The following is a 13434-nucleotide window of genomic DNA, read 5'->3' on the forward strand; positions in this document are numbered from 1 at the left end:
TTCTAATGTACAGAAATAGTGACGGAGGATTCAAGAGGTATTTCATAGAAAGTAGAGAGGTACATGCTTATTCTTAGAAGTAATAAGCAGAGACCTTTCCACAACATGTCTTTCATTGAATACTTCTTTTTGGTGACTGCTGACCACCACCTGAAAAAAGCAACGCAAGTAGCCCACAGGAAAAAAATATGCAAAATCAAAACTAAAGCCTGAGTTTTGAAAATAGCAGTAAAAACCCCCATACAAATCTGTGAGACATGCCTTAAACGTGAACATGTACAGAATCATGATATGCATACACGTGTCCAAATTAATTTCTTAGGCTTTTGTTCTTATTTTTTATGTTCCCTATCAGAATACAGACATATTAATGTCACACAATATTATAAACTGAAGCTCAAGCAACTCTTCAAAGTTAACTTTTTTCCAGTAGAATGCACAGTTCTTTAGTTACCACAGCAATAAACAAGAGTCCTTTGAGATATCATTCTCACACTGGTAAGAAGCTGAAACAGCAGTGGTTTGTGACTATCACAAAGAGAAAGCTATATCCAAATATAAAAGGGTAACATATACTGTACTCCATATACCTACAGAGTTATTTGGCACAACCCAAAACAGTAATGGCTCAATTTATTAAAGGAAGAACTCTAGACAAGTCTGTCTAAATTTTAATTTTTGCTCTTGGGGGAAAATTATTTTAAATTGGGGGAAAATTATTTTAAATATGTTGTCAGATTTATTGATTTTAATAGGAACAATGTTACTGATGCCTATGTTCTGAGATGCAAAGGGCTATAAAAGCAGAGTATTAATATTGTATTTGTTAATGATATTAATCTTTCCAGCGTTATGAGGAAAATCTGTAATATCTAAACACATATTCTACCTATCACGGTATTTACTATTGTATGGTAAAATTTTAACCACAGGTCACAGCATTTCACAGGTTTTTTTTCAGAATGCCCACATAAGAGCACCCAGACAGTAATAAAAACATGTGTACCATAAGTCTTCCAAACATACTCATTATAAAGTCTACTACAGGACATTGTTCCTTCCTTCCACAGGACAGTTTTCTTTGCAAGAACTACCAAGGAACGATGCCTAACACTCCTATTCTTTGCACTGGCTCAGCTTACAGCATTTCAGAGTGCACTGAAATATTTTCTGTTCCAGCCAGACAAGTAAGATGAATCTCAAGGAAAGTCTTGGAAGAAGTTAGGGGGCACAAGCACGGTACCCCATGTCCTCAGTGGTACCATTTCCTCATCTTACTCCACATCTTCTTCCTATGATTTGCATGATATCCCAATATATCCTCTTTTCACTGATGCTATAGCAAGATTTCCCCCCTTTCTTTCAACAAGGCCTTTCTAATAGCGAGCCTAAAAACAAGCTTGAAAGGAAAAGGAGAACTAAACAATTTAAATTATATTGTTCCTGAATATTTTCTCCTTCCTTAAAATGAGAAAAAATGATGCAGAGAAGCGTATATACTGACTTGCATGCTAAGAACAAGAGAAAACTCTTACTTTCTGATGCTTGGCTCCACGGATATGGGCAGCATAAGCATCTGCCCCAGTACAAGACACATCACAAAGCTCACAGCGCAACTGATTCTGAGTTCCACGAGCAGAAGTACTGTTGTTATTGGTGTTCTGGGAAGCTTTTAATGCTGCTTCTTTCTTTTTGTGTTTCTGGCCTTCTAAGTGTTCTTTATAAGTCTGTTTAAATAAACAAAACACACAGAGTAAGCTTTGTACTGCTAGTTCATCATTCATGTGAATACATGTAATATAGAACATAGCATAAACCACGCATTTTATCTAAGAAATACCTCCTACACTGAACATTTCTGCTGTATGAGATGCTCTAAGGGATTAGTAGGCCATGTCTAAGACCAGAAAATTTTCTTCTCCAGCACCTGGATTCCACACTTAGGTAAAATAATACAGGTTTTTCTCCCTAACTTCTCAATTCCCCAATCAAGTAGTGGTCAACAGATATCACCACTGAAAACTTGATATGAGCAAAAAATTGCAGTTTCTTGCATTGCATTCACTTATTCCTGATTTTGAGCTTCCTTCAAACTCTAAGTGTATCCAGATAAACAGAAAAATCAACTTAAAAGAAGGTAGTGCACAAATAAAGCTGTACTGAAAAAGAGACGCAGTTGTTGATATAAGTTTCTATATTAACACTGTCAATCTAGAGCAGACAAGGTAGGAAATAATAACAAGTTTACCTAAAGAAAAAGAACTGTTTAGCCAGACTGACAAATAAACACTCTGCATGACTTTGTATCTACTTTCTAGCCACTTGTACCCACTGTGACACTAAACTGGGAAGTTGGGACAAAACGAAGAATACATTTTCAGGTTTACCATTCACAAAATTTATGCACTTCCACAGCTTTCAAAACAGTATTTTCTAAGAAGTTTCCTATGTTAAAGAAACAAATAGAATTCAAAGGTTCAAATAATTCTGAAGTCACATAAAGCTTCTCTGTACAAGCTCAGGGGATGTATCTTTATGCCTTCCAAAAGGACCTCTCTATGATAGTACACCTTTTCATTTAATTATTCCTTTAGTAGAAGTATAGACTCAGGTCTTTAAAAATTAACAAATACTCTTGATTAGAGGGTTGGAGCACCCCTCCTATGAGGAAAGGCTACGACAGTTGTGTTGGTTCAGCCTGGAAGAGAAAAGGCTTTGGGGTGACCTAACTGGGACCTTCTAGTACCTAAAGGAAGGCTACAAGACAGATGGAGACTTTTTACAAAAGCCTGCAGTGACAGGACAAGAGGGAATGGGTTCAAACTAAAAGAGTAGGTTTAGGTATTAAGAAGAAATTCTTTACTGTGAGGGTGGTGAGGCACTGGCACAGGTTGCCCAGAGAAGCTGTGGCTGCCCCATCCGTGGAAGCGCTCAAGGTCAGGCTGGATGGGGCTCTAAGCAACCTGGTCTGTTGGAAGGTGTCCCTGCCTACAGCACACAGCCTGGAACTAGATGATCTTCAAGGTCCTTTCCAACCCAGACCATTCTACAGTCCTGTGACTCTTAAGAGGGTCAGGTTTTTTAGCTGAAGAAATTATTAATAAAGTACAGTAGAATAAAGTATAGTGAAAGAATACATAATACAGATACCTGTGGTCCAGCACAGCTGATCTTGCAAACGTCACAGTAGTGGATCTGGGGTGGTTTGGGAGGCTGTTTTGGTTTCAGTTGCTTATTTTGGAATGGTGCCTTTTTAGTAAAGGTGGTCCCTGTCCATGCAGCTGTTGCAGCAGCAGCAGCAGCTGCTGCTGCTGCCTGTTTCTGTTGCTGCTGCTGCTGCTGTTGGTAATAGGACGATGCAGCTGAATACACTGCAGCTTCATAGCCAGAATAGGAGGTACCTGAAAAATTAAAATAAAAACAAATGTTACATCACCATATATAATGTATCAATTACATAACACACTAATTCAAATCATGTTGCATAACAGTTGAGGGGCAAGGCAAGATGTAAGTAATTTATTGAGATCTTGTCAGGCAGTCTTGAATTTGGCTTCATGTTTCACAGTAGACAAATATACAGCCACCAATCATGTTGGAATATATTCAATTTTAGACACATCTTTGCAGATACACAGTTATGTTAGATACATCAAAGCATCCCTAAAGAACATACGAAATTTCCTGGTACATCTGGCAAGATTGGGTACGATGGAACAAGAATTTCAGTGAAAGATTTAGCAAAGGCCCCATGAACCATACAATCCTCCAGAACCATATTTGCTGTTCAAGTTTCCTAATGGCAAGGACTGACAATATGCAGAGGAAGGGTAAGGGTAAAAGGTAAAAAAATGAAGATAAAAGACAGAATGTCTAGTGCTATTACATCCTATTTCAGTGATTTAAGTTGTTTTGGTACAGAGAAGATGCTTTGGTCACTAACACCTGACTACACAGTTCTTGATTTGTAGTTGAATAAATCAAGGAAATTAGGCTCTCTCTCAAACAAGTATTAAAAGCCCTTTTTAAGCAGGAAACAAAAGAAAACAAAATGTTCAGGGTAGCTATAACATACCAGTTAATTACCATCTATGGCTAAGAAGTTACCATATTTTCATCTTTAACTATGTTTTGGATTCCTAATGGTTGAACAAGAGTCTTTTCAGCACACATTCTCATTCCATTTTGGGTCAGAACAACCCAAACTTAAAAGATTTATACTGAACTGTTCCTCCCTGTCTCTGTAACTGCACAGAGACACAACTGTAACCCTTCCTGTTTTCCTAGAGTAACATCTGTGTGGATGCATTTCTGTATGTTTTATATCCCCTGTTTATTCCTTTTGACCTTAAAATAAGTCACGGTTCATGTAGCAATGCCAGCACTCTGTATACTCACGTGTAACAGAACAAGCACGTAAGACATCAAACCTCTTTTAAAGATACAACAAAACATTCTGTCATTGTAATGACTGAACTGGTTGATACTTCTCAGCAGACTGTGATGTAATCGAGCATGAACTACTAAAATTCTGAGCCTTGAAAGCCTGTTCTGCAGCAACTGCAAAGATCCCAGCAACAAAACATGCAGAATTCTTACCAGAGTAAGTTACTGCTGTTGTGCTGTATGTCGCACTCTGAGTATAGGATGGAACAACAGTGGCTGCAGCTGCCACTGGCTGCACAGTCGAGGACACCGGATATATGGAAAATGTCGTTGTTGCTGGACTTGGGGTTGCAGGTTTTATAGCTGTCACTTGCCGTGTTTGCTGGGCTTGGGTGTACTGAGTTGCCCCTTGGCTATATCCTGCTTTCGGAGCTAGTAAGGATAGAAAATACAAGTGAACAAACATTGACATGTTTTAGCTGAGCAAAGTGCAAACCAAATTAAGGGAAAATTAACAATATGCTGGTGAACAAATGTGTAAAAAGTGGGGGTTTGTTTCGGGATTTTTGTTTCACTTGTTTTGCTTTTCAGTGTTGTACATTGGGTTGCTTTCCCGTCATGGGTATGCATTGTATACCATGTACCACACAATGATTTAATCACATCACAGCTCACAGTAGTAAGCCTCAAATTTATTTATTTTTAACTGTGCTACCATGTTTTTAACATGGTTTTAAACAAGTTTTAAACAACCTTCTTATCCAACACTTTTACTAGAATACTGTAAACCAAAGCACAGCTAAATATTCCTCTTATTTCTAAGTGAAGTAAAAAAAAAACTAGGCAGGATTCATACTTTGTAGCAATCATTATATGAAAAATTAAAAAATTATATACATGAAGTAACTAGAGAATTAAAAGAGTATTTCTAACCAAGTTATCGTCTGAACACAACATTGATTATCTCAACCTACTTCAGCAAGGTTTGTAGACAAATCAGCAGGAACTTTGCCTAGAAGTATGTTTTGAGTGTATTTAGCAGCAGTCCAAACTGCAGAGGCAGCTACTTATGGCAATGTCACAAGTGATGAAGTTCTAGGCACAGAAGACCTTTCTACATAGTGACAGAGATTACATGACAAAACTTAATAAAAACAACAAAAAGAAAGATTATGTGAAATAGTCAAACAACTATTTTTAAGGCTTAAAGTAGTCAACAGATTGTGAGTAACAAGAGCAGCTTGAATCATGCCACCCACCTGTCTGGTAGTAGGACTCAGCCACTGACGGCTGCGGCTGGGCAGCAGCAGCCACGGCTGCCGCGGTCGCGGTTGGCTGCTGGTAATATTGTTTGCTGTCATAAGCCACAGCTGGCGCAGTAGATCGAACGTAAGAGTAGGAATCCTAAGGATTCAGAACAGAGAGACCACCTGTAGGTATACAGCTAGGGTAACAGAAGTCATCCGCAGAGTCGAATTAACCAAGTATTGTCTCCTGGTGTACTCTAACAGAATAAAAACTCCCCATCTACATGTAAAGTATATACAAATAAACACATTCCAGGAATAAAATGTTCTTTTACAGGTACTTCAAGACTGAAACAGCCCTAGTGGTCTTTTACAGATTTAATACACGAACTATCCTCATGATTAATCACTTTCTCTACCAAATTATTTTTGAAAAGCATCTACTCTCAATAGTTTTTAATGACTGCATCACATTCTATTTTTGTAAAATATTAAGAAAAAACCCACCAGAGATCTCTACAAAACGTGAATTTCTACAAGGCCCAATAAAGGCCCAGTTCTCAAGGGTAGAAACATGAACCTATATTGGCTTTAAAAATCTCATCATTAACAACATTTTTCTTGGTTATATTTTTTAGAGTATGAAAGTGGTACTTTTAAAGCCATCTTTACTTTTTGGTGTATCAACTAGTTCATTAGGGAACCATAACTAGTCTATAAAGGCAAAGCAAGTAGCTCATTTGACACCTTTAAAACTCAGTAGATCTCTAATAAGCTTAGAAGGGGATGACCTGGAAGCCATTTTCTGCATGTACATTTGTTCTCTCATCCTCACCATGTTTATGGTAAAGCACAAAGAATTGATTGACTGAGCATGAACTACTAGACCTGAAATATACTAATGTATTAAAATTCTTTTTAATTCCAAGAAATACAACAACAAAATCTTTTTTCATCCAACCTGTGTAAACAAGAGTTATTTTATTTAGTTTAGGGGACTCTCTTTTTTTCCAAATGTATCTAACAACTGACCTCATAATATATAACAAATTGCAGAAGATGTACAAAAGAATTGAGAACATGCAGCAATAATATAGTCCTTTTAAACAAACCAAAATGCTAATTAGAATCTAGATAATACCTTGATAAGTTCAGGACTAAAAAATTGAAAAATTATTGCAAGAAACAAAGTATTTCAAGATGAAAGAGGACAGAGAGCAAAAGCCCTTTTGCAAAAGCCTGTATCCACAGAAGGTTAGGCAGGGACCTCAGAAGAGGATAGCCAAAAACTACCTACAGGGTAGTTTATCTCCTAGGGCAATCTTCTATCCTCACAGGCTTGGTACTAGACTTCAGTGGCACCTGGGAATCTGACAAAGGAACTGTTACTACCTCTACTGAAAATTTTTACTGGAACAATCTTTTCAGCTACATCAGCTCCATGACCCAGTTTACTGCACACCAAGCCAACATCTAAGCTAACACAGGACAGCGCTTTTCTTTACAGCAGTAGTTGCAGAAAATCACTTTTTTTTTTTCTTTCCAAACAGGCTTCCTCCTCTTAAAGTACCATTTAAAAATCACACAGCAGGAACCTACCTGGTAATTCTGCGTGGTGACAGGAGGTGGTGGTGGTGGAGCTTCTTGTTGCCGCTGTGTGTAGCCATAGTCCGTAGCTGTGTGTGCCGTGGGATACCCGCCATAGGCAGCAGCTGTGGCAGCAGCTGCCACGGCCACTGGGGCAGGCCTGGCCACCGCCACCGTGGCTGCTGCTGGGGCATAGGCTGCAGTGACCGTGTGTGCCGCCACTGGGGCCTGGTGGACAGTGTAGCTGGCAACTGTGGTTGGATGGGAATAGGCTACACCCGAAGCTGGCTGCTGGCTGTATTGGGAGAAGACGGTAAGTAATTAATCCAATCTACAAAGCCGATGCCTACACATTTCAAAATCCCAGATTTGATTAATACTTTGCCTGTTCTACAGATCTGGAGCAGCCTTCTATCTCTGCATACTCTTATTTAATGGCTTTTATTAACCATCTTCCATCTCCATGAAAAAGGCCGTATCATTCTTAAATTTCTGTGGATGGACACATGGAACAGAATCACAGAATGTTAAGGCATGGGAAGGGACATGAAAGATCATCTAGTCCCAACCTTCATGCCAGCTCCCACTAGACCAGATTGCTCAAGGCCACGGCTGCCAGGGTTGGGACACCCACAGCCTCCCTGGGCAACCTGTTTCATCATCTTGCCACTCTCAGAGTAATGAATGTCTTCCCAACATCTAACCTAAATGTCCCCTCTTTCAATTTGTACCCACTAATCCATGTTCTATCGCTACAGTTCCTGACATTTCATGCAGATGATGATTTACTTCATAAGGGGGGGGCATTTGTGTTCAGTTTTCTCTAAGCAGTGGAACACAAGTCTTTCTTTCATTCAAAATAATGCAGTATTCCCAAGCTGTTACATCCTCCAGACTGGCAAGCGGTAAAATGCTTTAGGAGTTCTTCAACAAATTGATGCACCTGTCGAATTAAGAAAAATGCTACTTTTCTGTGAGAGCTTATTACTTACCTATACTAGCATGAAGCTTTTCATTACATCATATTCAACCAATGAAACTTCAAAGACTTCCATGAAAATTAGTTTGGAACTGTTGTATTTACTTAGATACACATATCTGATCGGGGACTTCTCCAACAGATGGTTAGAATTAGAGGAGCTGGCCTCACTTGCTGGAGCAGAAGTCCACTGACACAATACAAAGCATCAAAAGTGCAGACAATCATATCGAGCAAGAAAACTGCTCTGGCAATTTTCCAGGCACATGCTGAGACTAATCTGCCTCTCTAAAATTTGCAGGTAGGATGCTAATATGAGGCAATCTACTAAAAATCTGCAGATATTGACAGCAGAAACAAGAAATTATTGCTTCAAAGGTTTAATTACTTGAACAGAAACTAGAATTATTGTCCTGTACTGAAGTGTAACTCTGCATGATGTTGTCCTACTATGATGTAGAACTGTGGATTATGATTAGAAGCTTAGAATAGTTACTTTGATTTTTAAGCAAATAAAGTGAAGCAGACAAAATATCACTATCTGGAACAATGACATCAAGTGGGGGATTCAGTGATAATTCTGATTTTCTTGTACATTTCCCACACTGCTGTTCGGTAATTGCTGTATCTACATACTTTTAATTTTACAGAAGACATTTCCACCACTCCCTTGTGTTCAGTAATTTTTTCTTTCTTATTTTTAGAAAACCTGATTTTGTCATTCAATTACAGCAGAACCCACTTACTTTAATAAATTAAAAAAACCACAAACACACAAAATCCCCCCCTCAAAACATTCTCACAGGAGAAATAGAGAAAATTTTACTACTGATGAACTTACATGCCTGCACTCCACCTTCTTCCCATCACATGTATCTGGCTGCTTGAAAGACTACTTGCATTCTATCCAATTTTAATTCAGTTCTGAGTTGTACTTATAATAATGTTTGATGTTATTTTCAATTATTAGCCTAAGAGCAAAATGTAAAGACCTAAACCAGTTTGATGTATCTCCCATCACTGCTTGCAACAACTCCTCCTCCCTATTGTTCACAGGAAAATTCTCTGTTTACTTAACAGGAGAAACTGGACTCTATCAGAAAATTCAGGAAGACTGTTTTATGATGGTAAATGTGAATGACAGACTATAAAATTAGGCCTCATCATCCATATAACTAAGAGCATGGAAGTGTAAAACATTCACAAAATCCGAGGTAATTATCATGGTAATATATATCTACTGAAATCACATCAAACTGAGTAAACAGACAGCAGACTGTATAACTGACTGCAGCTGAACACACCAACAGTCTAATACTGCCTACAAAGTAAGCCTTGCTTCACACTATTCCCACTCTTAGACTTCACCCCTACACCAATCCTGGCTAAGCCATCTTATTCCATCCTTGGGGCTAATTCTGCTACTTGTCAAGCCATTCAGTGCACTAACTTAATTTATTAATCTAGCAGAAAACAATGTGAGGGTTTTCTGTTGGGGCCATACTATAGCATAGCAGAAATGTTAAGAAACAGGGCAGCTTACAAAGTAAGTCTGCTGAGTGTCAGAACCCATACAAACTATACATATACAGGGAAATGGGGGGAAAAAAGGGAGCAGAAGACTTGGCAGAAGCACTAGCTTGGCTTTTCCAATTTAATGAAACTGTTTGTTACTGTATCAAATCAGATACAGTGCTCACAACAGACTACAAAGTAACAATACCAGTCAGTTTATCAAAGAAAATGCTTTTGTTCTCAGAATATGTATGAATAAAGACACCTGATAGTTTTCAGTATTTAAAATTGTGAAGAGATTATGAACATTACTAGCAGAACTATTACCAAGATTATGGTACAGACAATTGCATTTCTTCTGCAACTGCGAGCAAAATTCCTTATAATGGCATAGAATTAACAGCCCAAATAATTAGATTTCTAAGGCTAATACAGTTCTGTGACCATGTTTGTTTTAGCAAACCTGTTCCCCTTGGTTCTGCAACATCATGCAGAGCTAGTGATCGAGTCTGCAAGACTGCAAGTAAAGTCTGAAAAAAGAACTGACTGCTTCTTCCTTTCTAAAAGTTGTGTTATATTATATAACAGAAATTAATGGTGACATCTCCTCTAAATTTGTGACATTCTTCTCTCCATGGTCTTACTGAAAACCTTTAACAGCAGGATGAGCAGACATTTTCATGTAATTAATTTACATAAAAATATCCTTGTGCCAACTTCTTCAATTAACTTACAAGAGTTCTTATCCGTGTTTGGTGATTAGTGCCTCATCACGTTTCCTGAGATGAACTTAGCTCCTCCCAGACTATTTTGCCAAACTCACTATTCCACTCTTCCTTCGTTTGTGCACCTATCTTAGTATTATCAGTTTTTCGTTAACTACAGATGGCAAGAACCTCATGCGTCATTTCATACGAAGTTTCAGCTGTGCCACCCACTCTGCTCCAGACAACTGCTTTCCTTCCCAGCAGTCTAGCTTCCTCAGAGCAGATTCTTGTGAAGTTACCTGTGTACTGACTGTTTTCCTCACATCAAATAGCACACAACATGCCACACTAATATAAATACTAAATCACAACCAATCCCTCGTGAACTCCACTGCAGTTACTCCTACTTGATAGTAGTTCTTCTACTAATCACCTCTACCAGCTCCTTCTCTACAATTCTTTTACTAATCTCTATCTTAAGCAGTAATTTTTCATACTGCACCGCATCAAGTGTTTAATCTTTGTCTCGATAAATAAGACTCCAAAAGATCTAGGCACATCATCAAATTATTAGAGCACCAATGAAATAGAGTATGTCAGCTGAGCTATGGTAACAAACCACATGCATGTTCTTCACCACATCCCTCAACACAGTGGGGAAAAGGTGAATTTACACAAATTACTCTGTATGTTCTATGAGTTAATAATATACCAACAAGTACTGCAGGACTGCAGAGAAAGAAGCTAACTCACTGACGCAGCCACTTTTCTTTGTAGATCAATTCTTCTCTTCCCCAAAATAAATTCCAATATCCCTTATTATCATTTTTGAGTCCAAGCTCTCTTCAAAAGACACTCGGTTCAATTTGCTGTATTAACTAAGAGGACCTTAAAACTCACAGAATAACTTAGGTTTAAACAAAGACTTGGTGGCCATCTGTTTTTACCCAGTCCTCAAAACACAGCTTATTTCAAAGTTAGGTTTCTCAGGGCCTCATCCAGTCAGGTTCTGATCATCTATAAGAATGGAGACTGCAAGGCTGCTCTGCACAACCTGTTCCAGCATGTTATGGTTTAACCCCAGCTGGCAAGTCAGCCCCATGCAGCCACTTGCTCATTCCCCCACACTGGAAGCAGGGGGGGAACTTGGAAGAGTATAAGTGAGAAAGCCTGTGGGTTGACATAGACAGTTTAATATGCAAGGCAAAAGCCACACACACAAGCAAAACGAAACAAGGATCCAGACAGGATGGATTGATGGGCCAAAGCCAATCATATGAGGTGCAACAGGGCCGAGTGCTCGGTCCTGTCCTTGGGTCACAACAACCCCAGGCTACACTACACACTTGGGGAAGAATGGCTGGAAAGTTGCCCCGTGGAAAAGGACGTGGGGATGCTGGTCCACAGCGGCTGAACATAAATCAGCGTCTGCCCAGGTGGTGAAGAAAGCCAATGGAATCCTGACCTGTATCAGCAATAGTGTGGCCAGCAGGACCGGGACAGTGATTTCCCCCCTGTACTCAACACTGGTGAGGCCACACCTCGAGTCCTTTGTCCAGTTCTGGGCCCCTCACAAAACAGTCAGGTGCAGCATTATGTCCAGAAAAGTAGAAGGTGTTCAGCCATCTCAGGAAAGCCAGGTTCATCACATAAAATAGTTACTTGGAAAAACAGACACCATCACTCTGAACACCACCCCCTTCCTCTGTCTCCCCCCAGTTTTATTGCTGAGCATGATGCTATACGGTATGGAATGTCCCTTTGGTCAGCTGGGGTCAGCTGTCCTGGCTGTGTCCCTTCCCAACCTCTTGTGCAACACCAGGCCCCTCACTGGTGGGTGGGCTGAGGAGCAGAAAAGGCCTTGACTGTGTGAGCACTGCTCAGCACTAATGAACACATCCCTGTATTATCAGCACTGTTTTCAGCACAAATCTAAAACACAGCCTAATATCAGCTACTATGAAGAAAATTAACACCACCCCAGCCAAAACTAGCACACGACATCTGAGTATCCCGTCAAGAATTTTTTCCTTAAGTTTATAAAAGCTCCAGTTTCAAAAGCAAATGAGCTCTAGACCAACACTTACAAAGGCAGACCCAGTTTCTGACCATTCAATTCAACGTAACTTCATATAACAATTTTTACAGTGTTTAAATTCACTTTCAGAATAAATCATTCTTTAATTTAGGAAGTTATGGGTAGCTTCAAATTGTACTCTGCTGTACTACTGTTATACCACATCTCCCACCAGAAATTTTCAATCAAAAAGAATGTATTTTATTGATACAAGACCTATTTCTCTAGATGAACATAATAGTTAACAGTACTTCCCCATAAAGCTGTCTTAATTTCTATTTTCTAGGTACAACACATTATTCCACACTCATCTTCCAGTTCAGGTGTCTCTGTCACTGCATTCCATCCAGAGCCAGTTTACAGTGCACACACTGCAGCCAATTGTTCTGCTCCAAGTTCTGTAGGTATACATTTCAGACAACTATAGAAGGTCATTTGCAGGACCTTACCCAGAGTGTTTTGTCTCTCCTTACCTGCTTTTAAACTTCCCCATCTGTAATACTGTTTTCCTCATCCTCTTTACTTCCTCTTCCCAAACAGGTCCCCTCTATTCAGAAGTTTTACACCCCATTGTATACTCAACTTGCCTCACCTTTCACATTCTAAACAAATAACTTCAAGGAAATGAGAGGTTAACTCTTTATTAGCAATATTGTATTACTGTGCATAAGTATTTTTTGTAAAACATCTTTAACTCAAATCTTTGAATAACATCTACAGTAATTTCTACTGACACTAACGATGGCAAATACCAATCTTTCTATTGCATTAGTATCAGACAAGTGCCACATATTGTGAAATGCCACTATGATACTAAACCTCCTAGGTAAGACTGACTGCAGTGAACTGTGACCATGAATCTCTCTCCACAGTAATCTCTAATTCCACGATAATCTGATTTTCTAGGGGTGGGGGTGAGGAGCCACCCTGTCTCGC

The 13434-nt window shown here is 39.2% G+C and overlaps 1 protein-coding gene and 1 non-coding gene across 4 annotated transcripts in view; both read right to left on the reverse strand.

The window, feature by feature from the left end:
- Positions 1-13434, reverse strand: part of ZFR (zinc finger RNA binding protein) — a 47663-nt gene that overhangs the window by 22071 nt on the left and 12158 nt on the right. For all 3 annotated transcript variants that reach the window (XM_069001288.1, XM_069001287.1, XM_069001290.1), the window contains exons 3-7: positions 7233-7515; positions 5646-5790; positions 4600-4818; positions 3151-3401; positions 1536-1727 (exon numbers count right to left, since the gene is read on the reverse strand). In XM_069001288.1, the coding sequence (XP_068857389.1) occupies positions 1536-1727; positions 3151-3401; positions 4600-4818; positions 5646-5790; positions 7233-7515 (1090 nt within the window). The remainder of the gene's footprint in view (positions 1-1535; positions 1728-3150; positions 3402-4599; positions 4819-5645; positions 5791-7232; positions 7516-13434) is intronic.
- LOC138103926 (small nucleolar RNA SNORA66) lies at positions 10093-10229 on the reverse strand. The gene has a single exon (XR_011147893.1). It is a non-coding gene; the product is annotated as a small nucleolar RNA SNORA66 (small nucleolar RNA).

The sequence above is a fragment of the Aphelocoma coerulescens genome (assembly GCF_041296385.1).
Source record: "Aphelocoma coerulescens isolate FSJ_1873_10779 chromosome Z unlocalized genomic scaffold, UR_Acoe_1.0 ChrZ, whole genome shotgun sequence".
Taxonomy (NCBI): domain Eukaryota; kingdom Metazoa; phylum Chordata; class Aves; order Passeriformes; family Corvidae; genus Aphelocoma; species Aphelocoma coerulescens.